Below are 23,702 nucleotides of genomic sequence, written 5' to 3'. Positions count from 1 at the left end.
AAAAGATCCTGCATACCACAACTAAGACCTGATGCAAACAAAAATAATAAATAATTTTTTTTTTTTTTTTTTTTTTTGTGGTACGCAGGCCTCTCACTGTTGTGGCTTCTCCCGTTGCGGAGCACAGGCTCTAGACGTACAGGCTCAGCGGCCATGGCTCACGGGCCCAGCCGCTCTGCGGCATGTGAAATCCTCCCGGACCGGGGCACGAACCCGTGTCCCCTGCATCAGCCGGCAGACTCTCAACCACTGCGCCACCAGGGAAGCCCATAAATATTTTTTAAAATAATAAAAAAAGTAAAGAGCATGGCATACTATACTCAACATTAGCTATTTTGATCAGCTGCCTTTTTCAAAATGCCTTGTTTAACAATACATTTAATTAAATAAGTAAAACACTTTATATATTTTTGTCTGTGTCAGGTCTTAGTTGCAGCACATAGGATCTTTCGTTGTGGCACGTGGGCTCTTCTCTTGGGGCACGTGGGCTTCTCTGTGGTTGTGATGCACAGGCTCCAGGGTGTGTGGGCTCAGTAGTTGCGGCGCACAGGCTTAGCTGCCCTGTGACATATGGGATCTTACTTCCCCGACCAGAGATGAAACCTGTGTCCCCTGCAATGGAAGGTGGATTCTCAACCACTGGATCACTAGGGAAGTCCTGACAGTACATTTAATTTAATAATTCTTCTTCCTCAGTCTTTCAGGAAAATGTTATGGTTTTTCTATTGAAAGAATAGATTGTGCCTATCTGCTATGAATGAGCAGAACACATAGCTAATATTTATTTGCCGTAGGTAATTTCTGAGCTTCGGGAGAAATTGGATCTGCAGCATTGTATTTTGCCATCGTTGTTGCAGGCTTCTCAAAGCAAGGTGAAAAATAAAGGACAAACAAGGTATAAACTCATGGAAAGTTATCACTGTTTTTCTCACATAGGCAAGGAAAGTTTTCTGATGTTTATTCTGAATCCCGGACAGAAGATCTTAATACTTAACAACTACAAATAGTGGTAGTAGTATTACAATTGTGTACTACTATACAGTTTTTCAAATCATAATTCTATGTATGTGTGTGTGTGTGTGTGTGTGTGTGTGTGTGTGTGTGTACGTACTCCCTTTGCTCTGCAGATCAATTCCAGATAGACTGCAGTACAGTTTTACTAGCCAGTGTACACATGAAGTTGTGACTTGTTTTAAGGCACGTGGCTAGTAAGCAGGAACCCAGATCTTACAGGTTCCTCTGTGGTAAGTGGAAGAATGATTTTTTTTTCCCTCTGCTACTTGCAGTTCTTCAGGAAATCAAGAAAACAGCGGTCAAGACTGTGTTATTCTTCTCTTTGATGTAATAAAGTCAGCTGTTAGATATGAGAAAATCATTTCGGAAGCCTGGATTAAGGTGAGTGAGATCTTTAAACGTTGAGGAAGAAATGGGTGGCAATCAGTGACAGATATGTAAGTAAAGGTAGGTTGAAATAAAAGTCTTAAAAGTCAGTCGAGTAGAAATAATAGATGATGGTTGCCAGATGGGCAGATTGGTTCTCAGATAAGAGAACAGAGCATGCTGAATAAGGCGAAAAATGTTCTTATGTGTTGTAATATTTTTGTAACCCTTGTTTTTGCAGGCAATTGAAAACACCACCTCAGTGTCGGAACACAAGGTAATGTTCATGTACTATGAACTTTAAGTATTACAGATGTAAAATTAGTGATATTGGCTGGCTTTCCTTCCTGCTGTTTTCTCTGGCTCCTTCCAGTCATCCCTTCTGTGACTTTTGTAGCTGCTCTAATAAACATTAGCTGCCTGAGGAAGATGATCTGAAGGGGTGACTTGCCAGATGGTCTTTATTCTGGCAATGAAATGAAATAAAATATCCATAAGGGGAAATAGTAACATTCCAAGCAGGCATAATGAGTTGCAGTCAAAGAAGCTGAGTCCCCCTCCCATGAGGAGGTGAGGACTAGAGTCGCCTGGGTCATGAGTTAGGTATTCAGGCCCCTCTGTCGGTCTGATTGCCCTTCCTCCCACCACATGGAATTGTCAAGATAGTGGCATTTCATGTTTCACTTTCCTTTACCTGACAGAACTGAATCAAATATTCCATCTACTCTCAGGGCAGTGGTACTGAATCTGTCTTAAATCTGGAGATACTTTCTTCAGTCAAGAAGACAGATGATTGAATTTCTTGTGTACTGATTGGTTCCCTTTAAGGATTTTCTTTAGTTGGAATCTCCTGTTTTGTAGAGTTTTGTTAGTTGGATTATCCAGTTGTTGGATGCCTATTTTAAAAGCTGCTGTGATACTGAATAAAACAATGAAAAACTCAATAATTTTTTGTGGTTGCCAGGTTGAGGGTGGGTAGGGAATCAGAATATCTAAGACAACGGTTTTATTATTGCATAACCCTTGACCTCCTGCATAGCTGTTTTTACAGATCTCTGATCATTGTATAAATATAATTTTGTATTCTGATTTTTTTTCTCTTCACATTGTGTCATAAACATTTTGCATGCTTCTGCATTATATTTATTGTCTTTTTTTTTTTTTTCGGCCGTGCCATGCCACATGCAGGATCTTCCCCAACTGGGGATTGAACCCATGCCCCCGGACTGGGAGCATGGAGTCTTAACCACTGGACTGCCAGGGCAGTCCTTTTATTGTCATTTTTAATAACTGTATTGTGTTCTGCTATAATCCGTCAGAATTTTGGTGTCTGAGTTGGGCCTTCAGTGAAGGGATGTCTCAAGTAACTTATTGTTTTTGCTTTTATTAATTAGAACATCTAACATTTATTAAAATATCTTTTCTCATTAATTGAGATATAATTGACATTTTGTATTAGTTTCAGGTGTACAATGTAATGATCTGTTACTTGTATATATTGCAAATGATCACCACAATACGTTGTTAACGTCCATCACCATACATAGCTACCATTTTCTTTATTTGTGATGAGAACTTTTAAGGTCTACTCGCTTAGTAACTTTCAAATGTGCAATACAGTATTATTAACTATATTCACCATGCTGTACATTACATCCCCATGACTTATTTATTTTATAACTGAAATTTGTACCTTTTGGCCCCCTTTACCAACTCCCTACCAACTCCCTACCCCTACCTCTGGCAACCACCAATCTGTTCTCTGTATTTGTGAGTTCATTTTTGTTTTATTTTTTAGATTCCACATATAATTGAAATCATACACTATTTGTCTTTCTCTGTCTGACTTATTTCGCTTAGCATAATGTCTTCAGTGTTCATACATGTTGCCAATAGCAAGATTCGTTCTTTTTTATGGTTGAATAATATTCTAGAGAGAGTGTGTGTGTTTATATCACATTTTCTTTATCCATTCCATCAATGGACACTTGGGTTGTTTCCATGTCTTGGCTATTGTAAATAATGTTCTAATGAACATGGGGTGCAGATATCTTTGCGATTTAGTGTTTTTTGTTTTCTTCAGATATGTAGCCAGAAGTGGAATTGCTGGATCTATAGTAGTTCTATTTTTATTTTTTTGAGGAACCACCATACCATTTTCCATAGTGGTTGCATCAATTTACATTTCCACCAACAGTGCACAAGGGTTCCCTCTTCTCTCCATCCTTGCCAACATATGTTATTTTTTGTCCTTTTGATGATAGCTGTTCTAACAGGTGCGAAGTGATATCTCATTGTGGTTTTGATTTGCGTTTCCCTGATGATTAATGATGTTGAGCATCATTCCATGGAAGTTGGCTATCTGTATGTCTTCTTCGGAAAAATTTCTATTCAGATTCCCTGTCCATCTTTTAATTGGATTGTTTGGTTTTTTCCTTTTGAGTTGTGTGAGTTCCAAGTAATTTGTGTTTTTCTTTTTTGTCTTGCTTGACTTTTTAACTTCTCTGTCTCTCTGTCTCTCTCTCTCTCTCTCTTTTTTTTTTTTTTGCGGTATGCGGGCCTCTCACTGTTGTGGCCTCTCCTGTTGCGGAGCACAGGCTCTGGACGCGCAGGCTCAGCGGCCGTGGCTCACGGGCATGTGGGATCTTCCCAGACCGGGGCATGGCAGGCGGACTCTCAACCACTGCGCCACCAGGAAAGCCCATCTCTCTTTTTTAAAAAATATTTTTCTGTTACTTGGCAGCTGTAACTCTTTATTTATTTGGCTATGTCAGGTCTTAGTTGCGGCATGCGGGATCTTTTGTTGCGTTGTGCGGTCTTCTCTCTAGTTTTAGCACACAGGCTCAGTAGTTGCAGCCCTTGGGCTCTCTAGTTGTGGTGTGCAGGGTCAGTAGTTGTGGCACATGGGCTCTAGAGCACACTGGGCTCAGTACTTGGCAGCATGCGGGCTTAGTTGCCCTGTGGCATATGGGATCTTAGCTCCCCGACCACAGATCGAACCTGCATCCCCTGCATTGGACGGCAGATTCTTAACCACTGGACAGCCAGGGAAGTCCCTCTTTTTTTTTTTTAAACATCGGTAATACAAGCTAATTGGGGAGAAAAAAAAACCCACAAGTAATCTAAATATGTGTAAAATAAAGTTTACCCCCACTCTCTGTGCCACTCTTCATGGATAATCATTCTTCCAGAATTTTTCCTATTCATATACAAGTTGTATGTGTGTGCAAGTGCAGGCACACTCAGTCTTATACGTATTTGTACTTGTGTATTGTTTTTACAAAAATAGAATTACTATGATTATTGCAGGTTGCTTTCTTTTGCTTCACAATATGTCGTGAATGTCTGTCAAAAAATATATCCTATTTCATTTAAAAAAATTTTTTTTTATTGTTTAATTAAAAAAAATATTTTTGGGGGGCACACCACACGGCATGTAAGATCTGTTTCCTTACCAGGGGTCAAACCCGCGCCCCCTGCATTGGAAGCATGGAGTCTTAACTGCTGGACCACCAGGGAGGTCTCTAGCCTATCTCTCTCTCTCTCTCTCTTTTTTAAAAATAAATAAATAGATAAATAAATAAATTTATTTATTTATTTTTGCCTGCGATGGGTCTTTGTTGTGGTGCATGGGCTTCTCATCGCGGTGGCTTCTCTTGTTGCGGAGCATAGGTTCTAGGCGTGAGGGCTTCAGTAGTTGTGGTGCACGGGCTTAGTTGCTCTGCAGCATGTGGGATCTTCCCAGACCAGGGCTCAAACCCGTGTCCCCTGCATTGGCAGGCTGATTCTTAACCACTGCGCCACCAGGAAAGTCCCCTATCTCATTTTTAATGGCCATATAATGTGCTGAAAATGACCATCATAATTTTTATAACCTTTTTCATATTGACAGACATTTACAGACTCTCCAACTTTTCACAAAGTAATTTTCCTAATAATAATGAAAATTTATAGTGAAGTTGGCAAGTGACTTAATCTTTTTTTCCATAATAAATGTGAAGCTATTCAAAGTTATTTCTGTAATACTACTACTTTTGCTTGTATTCCAATATTTTTTTAAAAGGTACCAGTGATTAATAGTTGTGGCACTTTATTGCTCTGAAAAATATTTCTGGGTTTTATGAAAACATAGGTACTCCCATGAGAGTATGTTGAGCAAATGAGTATTCTTTGTTTTAATGGGAAAAAGTTGAGAGCTGCTGTTTTGTTGTAGTAAATGTACTGATTTATTAAACTGTTTTCGTGTTGTTGCATATTTATTGACAACAGATTCTTGACCTGGCAATGCTTTTCATCATCTATAGCACCAACACTCAGACAAAGAAGTGCATTGAGAGGGTACTAAGAAATAAGATTCGATCAGGCTGCTTTCAAGAACAGCTGCTACAGAGTACATTCTATATTCATTACTTGGTAAGTGTCAGATAATCAGACAGCATCAGTCTTAAAATTTTAGAGAGGTCGTTTTAACCTTTCCTACCCAGTGTGGGAATGATGACACCACCAGATTTGCTGGGTGTAGATGTTTGTCAGGGAGCTCAGTATATTTCAAAACATAGTAGGATTATTTCTTACCTTGATTGAGACATTATAATGTTAATCAAATCAAACTAAGATCGGTTTTCATCTTTTTAGCAAAAAAGTCACAAAATTGGTTTATGTTGAACTTACTAGACTCAAACCCCGAATTCTTTTTTTATAGGAAATATTGCAATTCAGGTCTTCTAATGACATATTTATATAACTTTATTTTTAACCTAGAATAGAAAACTTTACAGCTCCCTTATAAAACGTCATCTTAGTTTCAGCCCATTGTTCAAGCCCATTGAGACTTTTGAATCTTAATTTTATGTTAATCATTTTAATTGTCTAGCTGTCTATGATCTGCAACTTTGATAAACTTGCCTTCTGTATCCTTTTTTAAGTAGTTTCTAGAAACCCCTGAGTATAACAGGATCAGAGGAATGCTAATAGAGATGTAATTTTGTATCTATTGAACCATCACTATTTAGCCATTCAACACTATGACCCTGAGATGATCATTCCTGTTGAAATATAAACCATTTGAATTGGAATTTTATAATCTAGGAATGGTGTTTTCCAGGTGAATATTCAGGATATTAATAGTGTATATAGCTTCTTAGAAAACTGGGTGAACCAGAGGTTTAGGACCTGACTTAGGAACTAAGGAGAATATGTAGCTGTGTCTTAAAACTTTATATTTATGGGCTTCCCTGGTGGCACAGTGGTTAAGGATCCACTTGCCAATGCAGGGGACACGGGTTCAAGCCCTGGTCCAGGAAGATCCCACATGCCACGGAGCAACTAAGCCCGTGCGCCACAACTATGGAGCCTGTGCTCTAGAACCAGCAAGCCACAGCTACTGAAGCCCTCGCGCCTAAAGCCCGAGCTCCACAGCAAGAGAAGCCACCACAATGAGAAGCCTGCACACCACAACAAAGAGTAGCCTCCGCTCGCTGCAACTAGAGAAAGCCTGTGCACAGCAACAAAGACCCAATGCAGCCATACATACATACATACATACATACATACATACATAAATAGACTTTATATTTAGGAATGGATTTAAAATTCGTATTATTTTATCTTACAGTTCTTTCTGTGCTTATTTCTGCTATGATACATGTTTTGGGCTATAATTTTGCATAGGGCAGAAACCATATATAATTTTTATTGCATTTTCCTCAGTAAAGCATTATACCCATTTCAGTGCTTAATTTAAGATTTTTTTTTAATTGTGATGATACCAGTAAAGAAACTGGACTTAACAACTCATTATTTATTCTGGTTCCATTAATGTCCACCTACTACCTTCTTGGTAGGACATGATCAGTTCTCCTCTTGATGTTCTTTAAAAGAAATCAGTTTAATTAGCATTGAACCTTATAGACTGATTTCAAATCATAACCAAGGCAGAGGAGACCTGCTATATCCCCAGGGAGGCAGTATGATTAAGTGAGGAAATTGGGATTTAGAAGATATGGATTCTAGTTCCAAACTGGGCAGATAGGAGCAGATTACCAGCTATTAGGCTTGTGGTTTCACTTCCTTGAGCTTACAGGTCAATTCTTACCCGTACATTGAATCTCACTGATCCTGAGAGAAACTCAGAATGGTGAAGGATTATTCTGAGTAAAACAAAGATTAAAGTTCCTTAAGTTAAAATGAGAATTGGGGAGAACTCTGACATCTTAATAGGGTTAGCAATAGCAGCTCTAGATGCTATGATAACTAAGTTTCTCCCACAGCTTCATTTCTCTCTACTCTTCCCTCCTCAAGGTTCTTAAGGATATTTGTCCATCCATTTTGTCACTGGCGCAGAGTTTGTTGCACTCCCTAGACCAGAGCATAATTTTGTTTGGCAGTCTCCTATACAAATATGCATTTAACTTTTTTGACACTTACTGCCAGCAGGTATGTTGAAATGTTTATTTTGGGAAGGAGGGAACAGGGAAAAGGAAAGAAATGCAATTCCAGGTGACTTGCATGTGATCTGATGTTTTTATTTCTTCTTGTTTGGAAGACATTGAAGGAGAAAGAACTCTGAACTGGGAGTTGGGAAAACTTAATTCTAGTCCTAGTCTCAAAATGAGATGGACTTGAGGATCTAACTCTGTGTTTTGAGCTTTAAAATTCTCTGAGTCTAAAATAAGGTCCAGCTCCAGTCAACTTCAAACAAACATTGGCTTAGAGGGCTGGGGGTTATCGTGCAATTTTCAGAGTACAGTAATGGCAGTTTTAAACTTAGCTCTAAATAATCAACTGCCAATTGATCCTGGAGTTGTTCTCTAGAAAAAAGTGTGGTGGAAAAGAAATGAAGGAGAAATGCCTGAGGGCCTAACCCTGTTCCCGGGAACACGGGGCACCAAATTTAGTAGCACATATCCAGACAGGGAGGGCTGTACTTATGGAAAGTGATTATGAAAACAAAGTGTCTTATTTTGTATTGTTTATGTATGCTGTACCTTTATTAACAACATTAAAGCACATTTGAATGGAACTTTTAAAAATGAAGACAAAATTTTTTAAATTTAAAACAGAACTATAGACTCAGCTGGCATGAGATAGCTACTGCACTTGAGAAAACCATGTGACTCAGTGGAGCAGCAGTATAAAGGAAAGGGAGAATGACATCTAAAACTTTTGGGGGGAATCATCTTAATGTCGTAGAGACAACATCATTACCCATGTTTACTTGAAACATACAAGTCTAACTTGTAAAAACCTTTAGCTCCTTGAGTGCTACCTTTTCAGTAAATTTCAATAGATTAAGTACAACCACAACTTAATGGGTAATATTTAACCCATATGAGAAAAAGAAAAAGACTACGCCAGGGAGCAAAATCAGGAGGGTTTAGACAGTGCTCACTGGTAAATTATGGGAAATAAGTGAAGACTGGATGGTAGTGTTGTTAGAGTGACATAATCCTAAACCTCCTGAATCTAACATTAATGAAAACTAGTTAATAGAATTAGATGATGGGATTGGGTGGGTTGGGATTTTAACCAAGTTGAGATTGGAATGGCCTCTGGCATGAACCTCTTTAGATGACCATACCATATTTTAGCTTCACACTGTCCTGTTGACTCTTCTCTGTATAGGAAGTGATTGGTGCCCTGGTGACCCATATCTGCAGTGGGAACGAAGCTGAAGTTGATACTGCATTGGATGTCCTCCTAGATTTGGTAGTTCTAAACCCGTCTGCTATGAGGCTGAATGCTGTCTTTGTGAAGGTATCTAGTCCTACCATTGACATACTGAATCATTTTTTTTCTTGCATATATTTGAGAGGTACCTGATATCTGTGTTAGTTAACAGCAGTTTATTTTGTACTCTAGATATTGAGCACTGTAATTGGTAGAAGCAGGTGATAATGGAGGTGAGGGTGATGTGGCAAATAATAGAAAAAATAACTCATCTATCTTTGTATTAATTCATTCAGTGAATACTTGTTTTTACCTAACCGTGTGCCAGGCTCTCTTCTGGGTGCTGTGGATATAAAAGTTAGTCTTTGCCTTTGATGATAGAAAGTAAGACATATAAGTAAGTCACTATAAATACATGATGAATTCTCTAATAACGTGCTGTAGATATACCAGAGCAGGAATAATTAACTGGAGAAGTCTTTAAAGAAGAAATAACATTGGAGTGATTCTTGAAGGATAGAGATTTGACAAGAAAAAGTAAGGGAAGTACATCTAGGCAGAGAACAGTTTGAACAGAAGCAAATTGGCACCACCCACGTCCATGGTGTGCCTGAGGGATGACAGGTAGATTAGCATGGTTGGCGGATAGGATAAGGTGAGCGCTGGTGGGAGATGAGGACATAGGACAGGGCCAGATTATGAAGGATCTTAAATACTATGCTAAAGAGTTGCAACTGTATTTTATGGACAAGAGGGAGCTTGTTACAAGTTTTTTGTTTTTTTTTAATTCATTTATTAATTTTTAGCGCGTTGGGTCTTCGTTGCTACACGTGGGCTTTCTCTACTCTTCATTGCTGTGTGTAGGCTTCTCATTGTGGTGGCTTCTCTTGTTGTGGAGCACGGGCTCTAGGCGTGCGGGCTTCAGTCGTTGTGGCTCGTGGGCTCTAGAGCGCAGGCTCAGTAGCTGTGGCGCACAGGCTTAGTTGCTCTGTGGCATGTGGGATCTTCCCAGACCAGGGATCGAACCCGTGTCCCCTGCATTGGCAGGCGAATTCTTAACCACTGCCCCACCAGGGAAGTCCCTTGTTACAGGTTTATAATGACGGTTTGACATAATCAAGTCTGGGCTTTGAAAGATAACTATGTAGGCCCTGTTATCCCCATTTTACAGATGAGAAAACTGAGGCTTTGCCCAAGGTCAAAAAGTAAGTAGTTCCCCTGTGACTCTTTCCGTATCTGTAGAGGATGAATAAGTAATTCATGGAGTAGAAGCTGAGAAATAAGGTCAGAGACATAACTTTTGGCAGAATATTGTTTTCACTAAGAAAAAGGGAAGTGTGGAGAAAAAGAATAGGGGGAGGGGCTTCCCTGGTGGTGCAGTGGTTGAGAGTCCACCTGCCGATGCAGGGGACACGGGTTCGTGCCCCGGTCTGGGAAGATCCCACATGCCGCTGAGCGGCTGGGTCCGTGAGCCATGGCCGCTGAGCCTGCGCGTCCGGAGCCTGTGCTCCGCAATGGGAGAGGCCACAACAGTGAGAGGCCTGCGTACCACAAAAAAAAAAAAAGAAAAGGGCAACTAGGAGGAGGTATGTTAGCCTGACTAAGCAGAACATCAACCCTTTGGGCTCTGAGCATAGTTTTAGAGAACTGGAGCTTTTGTGGAACAGATACTTGGCTATCTGTGTGTGCCTCTTATGAGGATTTTAATTTTTTTATTTAAAGGAAAAAAATGTTACTTGCTAATCTCATCATTGGCATTTTTTTGTCCCAGGGCATACTAGACTATCTGGATAATATGTCACCCCAGCAAATACGAAAACTATTCTATATTCTCAGCACACTGGCATTTAGCAAACAGCATGAAGCCAGCAGTCACATCCAGGTAAGAGGCAGTGTGTTGAGAAAGAATCTTTTAAACCTCTTCAATTGAAATTTGCTGAACAAAATTACTGCAGCCTGTGTAGTGGTAGAAATAGAGTACATAGCTGTAGTCCTAGCATTTGTTTATTCTTACTACAAACATTAGGTGTCTACTGTGTGCCAAGCACTGAGATGATAGGTATATATTAGACCTCCTGCCCTCAAGGACCTTAGTCTGTTAGGGTGAAAATGAGTCTGTAATCAGCTAATTATGAAACTGAGTAAGAAAAGCCACTCAGGTACTGTACTGAGTGCCACGGGGACACAGGGAATTCCCTTGTTCCCTAAGGAACATCTCCATCTAATGTGAACTCCATCTGGGCCTGCTCTCATTTGTGGGCATCATTCACTGAAAAAGCCAGGCAAAAGAACTAAAGATTAGGTTGGAATCATAACTCATAGCTCTTTTATATCTTTAGTGCCACCTTGTGGCAGTAATCCATACTGGCCTGTGACTTTGAACAACCAACATTTTTTTTAACTAAAATTAATTGGCTGGGTAATATACACGCATGGTAGAAAATTCAGGAGGTATAGAAAGGTAGTGAAATATGTCTCCTCGCTCTCAGTCCTCTAGGCATCTGGTTCTCTAAAGGCAATCGCTGTTATTAGCTTACGGCTTTCTGAGATGTTCTGAGAATTAACAGATTTGTATTTACTTGTATACCTATATTCCACACCTTACCCTCTTGTTCTGTGTCTTGCTTGTTTCATTTAGCAGTACAGTTTGACGATTTCTTCATGTCAGTAATAATAGAACTACATCATTATTTTATTTTATTTTAATTAATTTATTTATTTATGGCTGCGTTGGGTCTTCGTTGCTGCGTGCAGGCTTTCTCTAGTTGTGGCAAGCGGGGGGGCTACTCTTCGTTGCAGTGCACGGGCTTCTCAGGGCAGTGGCTTCTCTTGTTGTGGAGCACGGGCTCTAGGCGCACGGGCTTCAGTAGTTGTGGCACATGGGCTTAGTAGTTGTGGTGCACGGGCTTAGTTGCTCCACGGCATGTGGGATCTTCCTGGACCAGGGCTCAAACCTGTGTCCCCTGCCTTGGCAGGTGGTTTCTTAACCACTGTGCCACCAGGGAAGCCCTATTTTATTTTTTAATTGTGGTAAAATATACGTAAGATAAGTTTTACTATTTTAACCAATGTTAAGTGTACAGCTCAGTGACATTAAGTACATTGACAGTGTTGTGCAACCACCAGCATTATCCATCTCCAGAACTTTTTCATCATCCCGAACAGAAACTCTGTCCCCATTAAGCAATAACTCCCCATTCCCTTTCTCTACACCCTGGTAACCTCTAATATACTTCTATGAATTTGCATCATCTAGGTACTTCATTTAAATAGAGTCGTACAATATTTATTCTTTTGTGTCTGGCTTTTTTCACTTAGCATAATGTGTTCACGGTTCCTCCATGTTGTAGGATATCTCAGGACTTTATTCCGTTTTATGGCTGATAGTGTTCCATTGTATGTATAGACTGCAAGTAGTTTATCCATTCACCCATTGATGGATATTGGCTTTTTTTCCATCTTTTGGCTATTTTTTTTTTTTTTTTTTTTTTCGGTACGTGGGCCTCTCACTGTTGTAGCCTCTCCCGTTGCGGAGCACAGGCTCCGGATGCGCCGGCTCAGCAGCCATGGCTCACGGGCCCAGCCGCTTCGTGGCATGTGGGATCTTCCCGGACCGGGGCACGAACCTGTGTCCCCTGCATCGGCAGGCGGACTCTCAACCACTGCGCCACCAGGGAAGCCCCCTCTTTTGGCTATTTTGAATAATGCTGCTATGAACATTGATGTACAGGTATCTCTTTGAGTCCCTGTTTTCACTTTTCTTGGGTACATACCTAGAAGTGGAATTTCTGAGTCATGTAATGATTCTGTGTTTAACATTTTGAGGAACCACTAAACTGTTTTCCACAGTGGGTGCACCATTTTACATTCCCATGAACAGTAGAGGGTTCCAATTTTTCCACATCCTCACCAACACTTATTTTCTATTTTTTATGTTTAAATATCCTACCGTTTGAAAAGTGGTATCTCATTGTGGTTTTGATTTCCATTTCCCCGATGACTAATGATGTTGAGCATCTTGTTGTGTGCTTATTGGTCCTTGTATATCTTCTTTGGAAAAAGTCTATTCAAGTCCTTTGCTCACTTTTTTTTTTTTCTCACTTTTTTTTTTTTTTTTTTTTTTTTTTTGCGGTACGCGGGCCTCTCACTGCTGTGGCCTCTCCCGTTGCGGAGCACAGGCTCCGGACGCGCAGGCCCAGCGGCCATGGCCCACGGGCCCAGCCGCTCCGCAGCATGTGGGATCCTCCCGGACTGGGGCACAAACCCGTGTCCCCTGCATCGGCAGGCGGACTCTCAACCACTGCACCACCAGGGAAGCCCTCTCACTTTTTAAATGGAATATTTTTTGTTGTTGTTGACGTATAGGAGTTCTTTATATACTCTGGATATTAATCCCTAATCAGATATATGATTTGCAGATTTTTTCCTCCCGTTCTGTGGATTGTCTTTTAATCTTGATAGTGTTCTTTGACGTAGTTTTGATGAAGTCCAACCAATCTATTTTTTTTCTTTTGTTACTGGTACTTTTGGTGTCATACTTTAAAAAAATTGCCAAATTTGAAGTCATGAAAAATCTCCCCTATGATTTCTTCTCAGAATTTTAGTTTTAGCTCTTAAATTTAAATCATTGATTCACTTTGAGTTAATTTTTAAATATGGTGTAAGATAAGGGTTCAACTTCATTTTTTTTTAAACAAGCTAGTTTTTATTTTATTTATTTATTTATTTTGGTTGTGCCGGGTCTTAGTTGCGGCACACAGGATCCTCATCACGGCGTGCGGGATCCTTAGTTGTGGCATGTGGACTTCTTAGTTGCAGCATGAGGACTTCTCAGTTGCAGCATGAGGACTCTTAGTTTCGGCATACGAACTACTAGTTGCGGCATGCATATGGGATCCAGTTCCCCAACCAGGGATCGAACCTGGGCCCCCTGCATTGGGAACGCAGAGTCTTACCCACCGGTCCACCAGGGAAGTCCCTCAACTTCGTTTTTGTGTGTGTGGGCATCCAGTTTTTTCTAGTACCTTTTGTTGAAAAGACTCTTTTTCCATTGAGTGGTCTGGGCACCTTTGTGGACAATCAATTGGCCGTATGTGTGAGGGTTTATTTCTAGGATCTATTCTATCTGTTGGCCTAAATGTGTGTCCTTATGCTGGTAGCACACTTTTGATTACTGTAACTTTGTAGTACTTTTGAAATTGGGAAGTGTGAGCCCTCCAAATTTGTTCTTTTTCAACATTGTGGGGTTTTTTTAATTCTAGTTTTTATATTTATTTCTTGGCTGCATTGGGTCTTTGTTGCTGCGTGAGAGCTTTCTCTAGTTGCAGCGAGCGGGGGCTACTCTTCGTTGTGGTGTGCGGACTTCTCATTGCGGTGGCTTCTCTTACTGTGGCTCTAGGTGTGTGGGCTTCAGTAGTTGTGGCTTGCAGGCTCTGGAGCGCAGGCTCAGTAGTTGTGGTGCATGGGCTTAGTTGCTCCACGGCATGTGGGATCTTCCCAGGCCAGGGATCAAACCCATGTCCCCTGCACTGGCAGGTGGATTCTTAACCACTGCACCACCAGGGAAGTCCCTCGAGATAGTTTTGGCTATTTGGGGTCTCTTGAAATTCCATATGAATTTTAGTATGGGTTTTTCTATTTCTGTAAAAAATGCCATTGGTATTTTAATAAGGATTACATTGAATGAGCATATTATCATCTTAACAATGTTCAGTCTTCCATTCCATGAACATGGGATATCTTTCCATTTATTTAGGTCTTCTTTAATTTCTTTAAGCAATGTTATGCAGTTGTCATTTTTTTTGCGGTATGCGGGCCTCTCACTGTTGTGGCCTCTGCCGTTGCGGAGCACAGGCTATGGACGTGCAGCCTCAGCGGCCACGGCTCACGGGCCCAGCCGCTCTGCGGCATGTGGGATCTTCCCGGACCGGGGCACGAACCTGTGTCCCCTGCATCGGCAGGCGGACTCTCAACCACTGCGCCACCAGGGAAGCCCTGTTATGCAGTTTTTAATGTATAAGTTTTTTGCCTCCTTGGTTAAATTTATTCCTAAGTACTTTTTTCTGTTTGATTACTTCTGCCTGATCAGCCAACAACATTATGATAATTTACATTATCTATATCAAGCAACTATCACAACGGTAACAATAATAGCTGTTATTATTGAATGTCTACCATATGTTGGGCCCTGTTCTTGGAATTTTTCGTAATTTGTCTCTGATCCTTGAAAAACCTTTCCCATTTTATAGATGAAAAAAATTGAGACTCAGAAAGATGAAATGACTCACCAAAGACCACACAGTTAGTAAATGATAGAACCCTTGCTATTCTAGGGTTTTTGGCTCTAATATTTGTAGGCTCTTTTGCTGTACCATTCCAACATCTTCATCTTTATCATTGTTTCCTTGTAGGATGACATGCACCTGGTGATACGAAAACAGCTCTCTAGCACCGTGTTCAAGTACAAGCTCACTGGTATTATTGGTGCTGTCACTATGGCTGGCATCATAGCGGCGGACAGGTATGCATGGAAATTCTGATTTCTGTGGCTTATGGTCAATTAATCAAGTTGCTGTCTTACAAAATAAATTGTTACATTGTGTAGACATCATTGTAACAGAAGACATTAAAACCATAATAAGAGAAGTGAGCAAATGTTTGTTGCCACTTTTCCATGTTGCAGCATGTGGGATCTTTCGTTGCAGCGCGTGGGATCTTTCATTGCGGTGTGTGAACTCTTCGTTGTGGCGCGTGGGCCTCTCTCTAGTTGTGGTGCACAGGCTCCAGAGTGTGCGTGCTCAGTAGTTGCAGCATGTGGGCTGTCTGGTTGTGGCGCATGGGCTCTAGAGCACACGGACTTAGTTGCCCTGTGGCATTTGGGATCCTAGTTCCCCAACCAGGAATCGAACCCCGTCCCCTGCATTGGAAGGCAGATTCTTAATCACTGGACCACCAGGGAAGTCCCCTATGTTTCTTCTAATCTTGACAGTATATACTACATATAATTTTTACAGAATTGCGATAACAGTCATTACATTCTGATGGTTTAAAACTAGGGATTGCTAAGAAACTAAGTTCTAGAAGTGTTTCTAAAAAAGGGAAACCCTGATCTCCCTGGGATGCATTCTTCTGCATCTGCTCCAGTCCTGGGCACTAGACAATACAGGTTTCTCCACTGCTGTGTTATTCCTGTCTGGAAGACCATGTTTGATATAAATAAAGTCTTCCTGTGGCTTTTTCCCCCTTTGCACTTTGATGCCACAATTGTAACACCTAAAAGAAGCTTGGGGCTTGGTAAGTTGTTACCATTGCAAAATGAGATTGGAATTTAGTTCGTGCTTCTTGGAAATGATTTGTCATGAATTTCTGGCACCTCAGGAAACATCCTTAGAGTCATCATTAGTAATCCGTAGAGGCTGCATAGTATACTGGTTAAAAGTTCATTCTCTGGAGCCATACTGCTTGCCTGGGCTGAAATACTGGTTCCGTTATTTATTAGTTGAATGATCTTGGGTAAGTTACTTTACCTCTCTGTACCTTTGTATTCTCACATCTGTGAGATAAAGATATTAATAGTATTTAGTGAGATAAAGATATTAATAGTATTTACTTCATAGAGTTGTTGAGAGCATTAAATAGAACAATGCCGAGTGCTTGCCCCTATGATTTTTACTAATTTAATGTATCCTTAAAAAAATCTAAGATAACCATTGTTTGCTCTAATCCACATTTTGTATGGTCTAAATAAATACTTGGGGACTTGCTTGGTGGTCCAGTGGTTAAGACTCCATGCTCCCAATGTAGGGGACCTGGGTTCCATCCCTGGTCAGGGAACCAGATCCCGCATGCTGCATCAAAGACCCAGTGCAGCTAAATAAATAAATATTTTAAAAACAAACAAACTTGTCTGTGCTTTCGTGCACTTTTATCTCCACCCCAATCCCAAGGAAGGCACATTTCTTAAATTTATTGCCAGTTGTTACAAAATATTACAAAAATGGGTCTAAAATAATGTTTTTAGAAGTAGATCTTCCAGTTTGACCCCAGGGAGAGGAGACCTCAGCAGTGAACAGTGTACACAGGTAAGTTCTTGTCATGTAGTTGGATATGTTTATGAGTAACTGAGGAATTGCTTCTGGTCACTGTCACCTTGCCAGAAAGAAGGCTTTTTTTTTCAAAATATGTTTTCCTGAACTCATAGCTTTTGTAATTTGTACCACTCTTTTGTCCTTTAGAATCCACTGGCTTGGGTTGTATTTTAGTTCTGTATCTGTCTAATCTTCCTAATTAAATTGTAAATTCCTAGAGATCAAAAAAGGTGGGTCATGTTTGAGAGTAGCAGATTGACTGGAGCATAGGGACAAGTAAGTGTGTAATTGGAGAGTTGGAGATAAAGCTAGTTTGGAGATAGAAAACAGAGAGCTCTGAATGTGAATCAAGACATTTGGATTTAATTTTTACACAGGGGTAGTCCGTAAGGGTTTCTTAGCATAGAAATGGCATAATTCAAGCTTCGCTTTAGAGAAATTAATCAGTTTCATGTGTATGATGGATTGGAAAAGAGATGAGATTCAAAAGAGATGGATTGGTCAGGAGGCTTAGGAAAAACCTCAGGTGAGAGGTGGTGATAAGAGCTTTGCCAGTGAAATCGGAAAGGGAAAAACTTACTACTGAATGGGGTGAATGGTGTTTAATTAGGAAGCACTGGCATCCCAAGGGCTGGACCGTTCTTTCTCTTCGACTGCTCCAGGTAACCTCCTTGCTACAGTTGGTTCATTCCTGCAGTGAGCAGTCTCCTCAGGCCTCTGCACTTTATTATGATGAATTTGCCAACCTGATCCAAGGCAGAAAGCTGGCTCCACAAGTGCTGGTATGTCCAAGTATCTTTTCTTAAAGCAATGAAGCATGAGGGCTGCTTTACTATACATTCTTCAAACCCTTCTCTCTGTTGTGCTGCAAAAATAAAAAGATCTTCCTGTGAGCTCTGCCATATTCTAATTGGGAAGGCTGTTCTGACTCACTCAGCCCCAGGCCTCTCCTCTGAGGCCTCCTTCACATAATAAAAATAAGGGATGAGGATGATGAACATGTGGTTAATGATGTTGTTGAAAGCCACCATCTGTTCTGTGCCAAGAACTGTGTTAAACATTTTTCATGTATTATGTCTATTCCACATCAGGATGATGAGGTATGTATTGTTGTTATTTTCTTTTCAGAAATGAGGAAACTGAAGCTTTAGAAAGGTTAATAGTTTATTTAGGGCTTTATAGCACATATACCCTGGTATACCCAGCCTTTTGTGTTTGTTTGTTTCCTAAAGGAATGGGCTGGGCAGACCATCTTTAATGATTTCCAGGATGCCTTTGTGGTGGACATCTGTGTTGTTCCAGAAGGGTAAGTACCGTTTACCCACTGACATGGTTGTACTGGTCAAGAAATTATGTCAGTTATGTCAATTGCTGGTGCAAACCTCAGAATGTCTTGACCTCAGCCAAGTCTAGCCCACTCCCACAACTTCCCTCCTCCCAACCCCAGTACCCCAGCACCCCCAGCTCCAGGATTGCTAAAAGATTCCCCACTTGTTCTTTCTCCTCTTTCTCACTTCTCCTCATAACAGAGGAGATTCGTTTGTTCTAGTGGTTTCTCCCATAGACTTGCCATACCCTTGAATTGCGGTATCAGATTCTGGGTTCTCTCCACAGTGACTATCCATTTCCTGTGAAAGCTCTCTACGGACTAGAAGACTATGATAGTTGTGATGGGATTGCCATCAACCTCCTGCCACTGTTGTTCTCTCGGGACTTTGTGAAAGATGGGGGTAGACTGACTTCGCAGGAATCAGACCAAAAGTCAGTACACTTTTTCTTCTCTAAAACCTCTGTTGGTATTTTGAATGTTCATGGGGAATGCCGCAGTTCACGCAGTCTCTTGAGAACTTGATTGAAAAGGATTTCTCCCAAGACAGGTGGTATATGGATGGGCTCCTAAGAATGGGGCAGACTCCTTGTTTTCTCCCAGACCCTGGGTTTGGGATTTGCATTGAGTCATGACAGCCAACAGATATTCTGTGAGGCTGCTTTTGTTTCTGTTCCTTTTTCCCACCCATGAACATGTTTGTCTATCTCTGCCACTCTTAACACCCTCCTTCCGTCTTATCTCCGCTTCCTCCTAACACATGGACATTCAGTCTACTTACCTCTGTCTTCCTCCAATTCAGTTCATTATTTATTTGGTGAGCATCCATTACATTCCTTGTTATATGTTCTTAAAAGTAGACATTTAGGGCTTCCCTGGTGGCGCAGTGGTTGAGAGTCTGCCTGCCAGTGCAGGGGACACGGGTTCGTGCCCCGGTCCGGGAGGATCCCACATGCCGCGGAGCGGCTGGGCCCGTGGGCCATGGCCGCTGAGCCTGCACGTCCGGAGCCTGTGCTCCACAACGGGAGAGGCCACAACAGTGAGAGGCCCACGTACCACAAAAAAAAAAAAAAAAAAAAAAGTAGACATTTATTTTGGGCAAACCTCCTTAATTATAAGGTTGGGTTCCCTATAAACATGGACTAATGTGTCTATAAACCGTGGTCTAAAAATGGATTTTTCCTTCCCAGATTGGTTTCTCCATTGTGCCTGGCTCCCTACTTCCGGTTACTGAGACTTTGTGTGGACAGACAACATAATGGAAACTTGGAGGAGATTGATGGTTTATTAGGTATAGGATGAAGTTATCAGATCCTTTCTTCTTTGTAACCTTTCTTTGGTAAACTTAGGGAAGGGGCAGACTGGTACATGTGTGGGGGGGGAAGGAATTTTTTAACTTCATAGAGACTTTTAGATTATATTTATTGACTGCTGCATGATATGGAAGTATTTTTGAGACTAATCAAAGCTTGACCTTCAAATACTAGTTAAAGGGGAAAGTAAGTAGAAGGAGAGCTAGCTCTAGGGGCAGCATCCATGTTCTGTTGACTTGAACTAAAGGGGATTAGAAATGTTTGTCCTTCTCTTTCAGACTGTCCTATATTCCTCACTGACCTGGAGCCTGGAGAGAGACTGGAGTCCATGTCTGTTAAAGAGCGTTCATTCATATGTTCACTTATATTTCTTACTCTCAACTGGTTCCGAGAGGTGAGCAGAGTTACTAGGACAATTCACTTACTGTCTGTAGTTTCTCTTGAAAGGAAACAGTTTCCTTGGTTCCACGAGGCTCCTTAAAAATTCTTCACCAACCACTAACCCCTGTGTGTTTCTGCAGAGGTTGTATCCTACCCTTCCCTAATCATATGCGCCTCCTGATGCAGCGAAATTAAAATACTTAGAATTCACTTACTGTTGCCCATGCTTTACTACCTCCAAGCCTTTTCATGGTAATCTACTTCTGCCTGGAATAACTTCACCTTCACCACTGTGAAAATACTGTTCCTCCTTACATCACTATGCACTTAATGTTTTGATTTAGTGAGATCAAGTGAATGATAGTTTTCACTTTCCTTTACAGTATGTTTGTGCTTAATGAAATGCACAATCGTAATGAAATATAATGAAAATGAAATGCAGAAAATGATGGTAACATCTTACATCTATATCACACTTCCTTTCTCATGCATATTATTTCTGAGAATGTTTATTCACTTGAAATATCTCCTCTTATCCTGACAACTATATTATGATGTAGGCGGGATGGATATTATTATCCTCGTTTTACACATATGGAATTGCAGGTACAGAGAGTTCAAAGTCGTTAAAATTTATCAAACACATGTGCCAAATGCTGGGCTAGTTTCTTTATTCACATTTAATCCATACGACTGCATTCCAGTTTTATAGCTGAAGAAATAAAAGCTCAGAAAGGTTAAAGACTTGGCCAAGGTCACACAACTAGTAAGTAGCAGACTAGGATCTGTTTCACCGAAGTGTATACTTTCTAGCTATTGTGTTGTTCCACCTTATTACTTAACTAGAAATAAGTAGAACCAGGATTAGAAGTTAGATCTCCTCTATTGACCCAGAGCTTTTTCTTTACAGCGCCTTGCTGAGAACACTTTGACATTTCTCACTAGACTCACAGATGCTGTCACCAAACAACTCTTTTAGCTCTCGCTGAATAACGCAAACAAGGTTAAAATCTGAGCAGTTCACAGTGTGAGAATATAATTTTTACTTCCACAGGTTGTAAATGCCTTCTGTCGGCAAACATTACCCGAGATGAAAGTGAAGGTGCTCACCCGGTTAAAGCACATTGTAGAGCTGCAGCAACTCCTGGAAAAGCACTTGGCAGGTGAGGGAAGGGTCCTGTATTGTAGCCCTGCTGGGCAGTGGTGAGGAGATAGCAGAGTTAGCTTTTAAGCCAGACTCAGCGATAGCTGCCCCCGACTCGTGGGACAAGAAAATGGTTGCTCAACAAAAATTTAAAAAAATGAGTACATCAGACTTCCCTGGTGGTGCAGTGGTTAAGAATCTGCCTGCCAACGCAGGGGGCACGGGTTCGAGCCCTGGTCCAGGAAGATCCCACATGCCGCGGAACAGCTAAGCCCGTGTGCCACAGCTACTGAGCCTGTGCTCTAGAGCCCGCGAGCCACAACTGCTGAGCCTGCATGCCACACCTACTGAAGCACACGCCTAGAGCCCATGCTCAGCAACAAGGGAAGCCACCACAATGAGAAGCCCGTGCACCGCAACGAAAAGTAGCCCCCGCTCACTGCAACTAGAGAAAGCCCGCGTGCAGCAACAAAGACCCGACACAGCCAACAATAAAGAAAGAAAGTTGAAAAAAAAAAAAAATACATCCATTTTCCTCCCGTTGTTATCTCCAGGAAACCTTGGTGTTTAATACAAGATATAAAACATTGGTTGGGCTTTTTGTAAATTACATTGCTTCTTTGGATGTCAAACTTCCAGTGCCCTTTGCCTTCTTGAACATCATTATGAACCAGGAATACAGCTGAGAGGCCTCTTAATACCTTCTGGCCATTAAGAAAACTTGTCATTTTAGAGTGCTAGCTTTGGAACTTCCCTGGTGGTCCAGTGGGTAAGACTCCCTGCTCCCAATGCAGGGGGCCCAGATTTGACCCCTGGTCAGGGAACTAGATCTCACATGCATACTGCAACTAAGAAGCCCACATGACACAACTAGGAGGTCCGCTTGCTGCAGCGAAGATCCAGTGTGCTGCAACTAAGACTCGGCGCAGCCAAAAATAATTAATAAGTAAATAAAAATAAAGTGCTAGCTTGATTCTCTGGGGAAAACATGGAGCCTCCCTCAGGCTCTCATCTAAATAATTGTGTGTAAAACAAACTGCTATGTGACCAAATATTGCTAATATCTTTAGATTTTAAATGTAAGTTAATTTATTTTTGGTTCTTATCTGCTTGGATGTTTTATATTGGTATAATGGTTTTACGTTGTTTGATCATAATCAATTAATATGATATTCCTGTAAGTTATCTTTGGCTATTTTACTATGCCAAAATGATTAACGTCAGATGACCTGAATGCATCTTACAGGCAGTCAGCCATGCTTGGCAGTTCTGGAAACTAGTTTTTAGCTAATCGGGTGATTAGCATTCAAGTCTAATAGTGGTATATGGTTGGTATACATTGAGCTTCCTGCTGTTTGTTTCAGTCACTCCAGACTATGTTCCTCCCCTTGCAAACTTTGACTTGGAAACTTCAGAAGTAACACCTCATACCAGTACTGCTGTTTCAGCAAAAATCAGAATACAAGGAAATGTAGGTGAGTATGCTCTTTTCTTCTTATTCTGTGTCTCCCTGTGTGCCATGTTGAATTCACTTAGAGGTTATGCACATCAAGGCATCAGTAATTGGAGAGATTATATAATTGAACCCTTTCTTTGGCATGGTTATCAATGAACTATAATTTAGGGTTATAAAATTACCTCCTGTCTCTAGGTAGTCTTCAGCAGGTTGTTTCTTAAAGGCAGTGATATTTAGTAAACATGATTATTGATTATTTGAGTCACTTTTCTCTTCTTGAAATATAAGGAGGAAGGAAACGAAAAGCAGATGGCAACAAAACATCCTCCCCTGACCCACTTTCAAAGGAGGATAATTCAGAATGCGACCCTGCACCATCTGATAGGAGCCAGCTGGAAAAGGTATTGGAATGACTGGTATCTATGAAGGTGTGTGACAGCCCGGTGAGATTGATTAACAAAGGGCCAGCATTATGCTATGCATTTTACAGAGAGGGATTAGGGAAAAGAGAGGCAAACAAACTCTCCTAGGCCTTGGAGTGACCCTCTCAGTAGCAGAGTTTGGGTTAGACTCCAAACATTTATCACTACCACACACTGTTTTTCTAATTATTTTCTTGATTATATTACTCCCTTTTTTGCACCCCAGGAGTACTTTGAATTCTCTCTTGTAGCAATTAGCAAATTCTGTCTTTGTATGTAGTTCAAGATATACTTCTTTTAGCCTCTTTCCTCTTCGGATCCCAGATTATCTCTTTCTCAATGAATTTAGATAACATGAAATGCTTAGTACAGTTTCTTTTTTTTTTTTTTTTTTTTTTTTTTGCGGTACGCGGGCCTCTCACTGTTGTGGCCTCTCCCGCTGTGGAGCACAGGCTCCGGACACGCAGGCTCAGCGGCCATGGCTCACGGGCCCAGCCGCTCCGCGGCATGTGGGATCTTCCCGG

General features: G+C 41.1%; 1 protein-coding gene across 2 annotated transcripts in view; it reads left to right on the top strand.

Moving 5' to 3' along the window:
- The window catches only part of FANCD2 (FA complementation group D2), a 55,093-nt gene that overhangs the window by 12,305 nt on the left and 19,086 nt on the right, over positions 1-23,702 (top strand). Inside the window, exons 11-27 of one of the 2 annotated variants that reach the window (XM_065884763.1) lie at positions 795-895; positions 1,287-1,395; positions 1,622-1,657; positions 5,650-5,793; positions 7,681-7,815; positions 9,004-9,135; positions 10,820-10,930; positions 15,459-15,568; positions 17,069-17,129; positions 17,798-17,917; positions 18,368-18,441; positions 18,750-18,896; positions 19,653-19,753; positions 20,054-20,169; positions 21,211-21,319; positions 22,665-22,775; positions 23,048-23,157. In XM_065884763.1, coding sequence (XP_065740835.1) covers positions 795-895; positions 1,287-1,395; positions 1,622-1,657; positions 5,650-5,793; positions 7,681-7,815; positions 9,004-9,135; positions 10,820-10,930; positions 15,459-15,568; positions 17,069-17,129; positions 17,798-17,917; positions 18,368-18,441; positions 18,750-18,896; positions 19,653-19,753; positions 20,054-20,169; positions 21,211-21,319; positions 22,665-22,775; positions 23,048-23,157 — 1,827 coding nt within the window. The remainder of the gene's footprint in view (positions 1-794; positions 896-1,286; positions 1,396-1,621; positions 1,658-5,649; positions 5,794-7,680; positions 7,816-9,003; positions 9,136-10,819; positions 10,931-15,458; positions 15,569-17,068; positions 17,130-17,797; positions 17,918-18,367; positions 18,442-18,749; positions 18,897-19,652; positions 19,754-20,053; positions 20,170-21,210; positions 21,320-22,664; positions 22,776-23,047; positions 23,158-23,702) is intronic. The other variant, XM_065884764.1, reaches the window with a different exon arrangement.

Source organism: Phocoena phocoena, chromosome 10, assembly GCF_963924675.1.
Source record: "Phocoena phocoena chromosome 10, mPhoPho1.1, whole genome shotgun sequence".
NCBI classification, from domain to species: Eukaryota; Metazoa; Chordata; class Mammalia; order Artiodactyla; family Phocoenidae; genus Phocoena; species Phocoena phocoena.
This window is presented reverse-complemented; position numbering and strand designations above follow the sequence as displayed.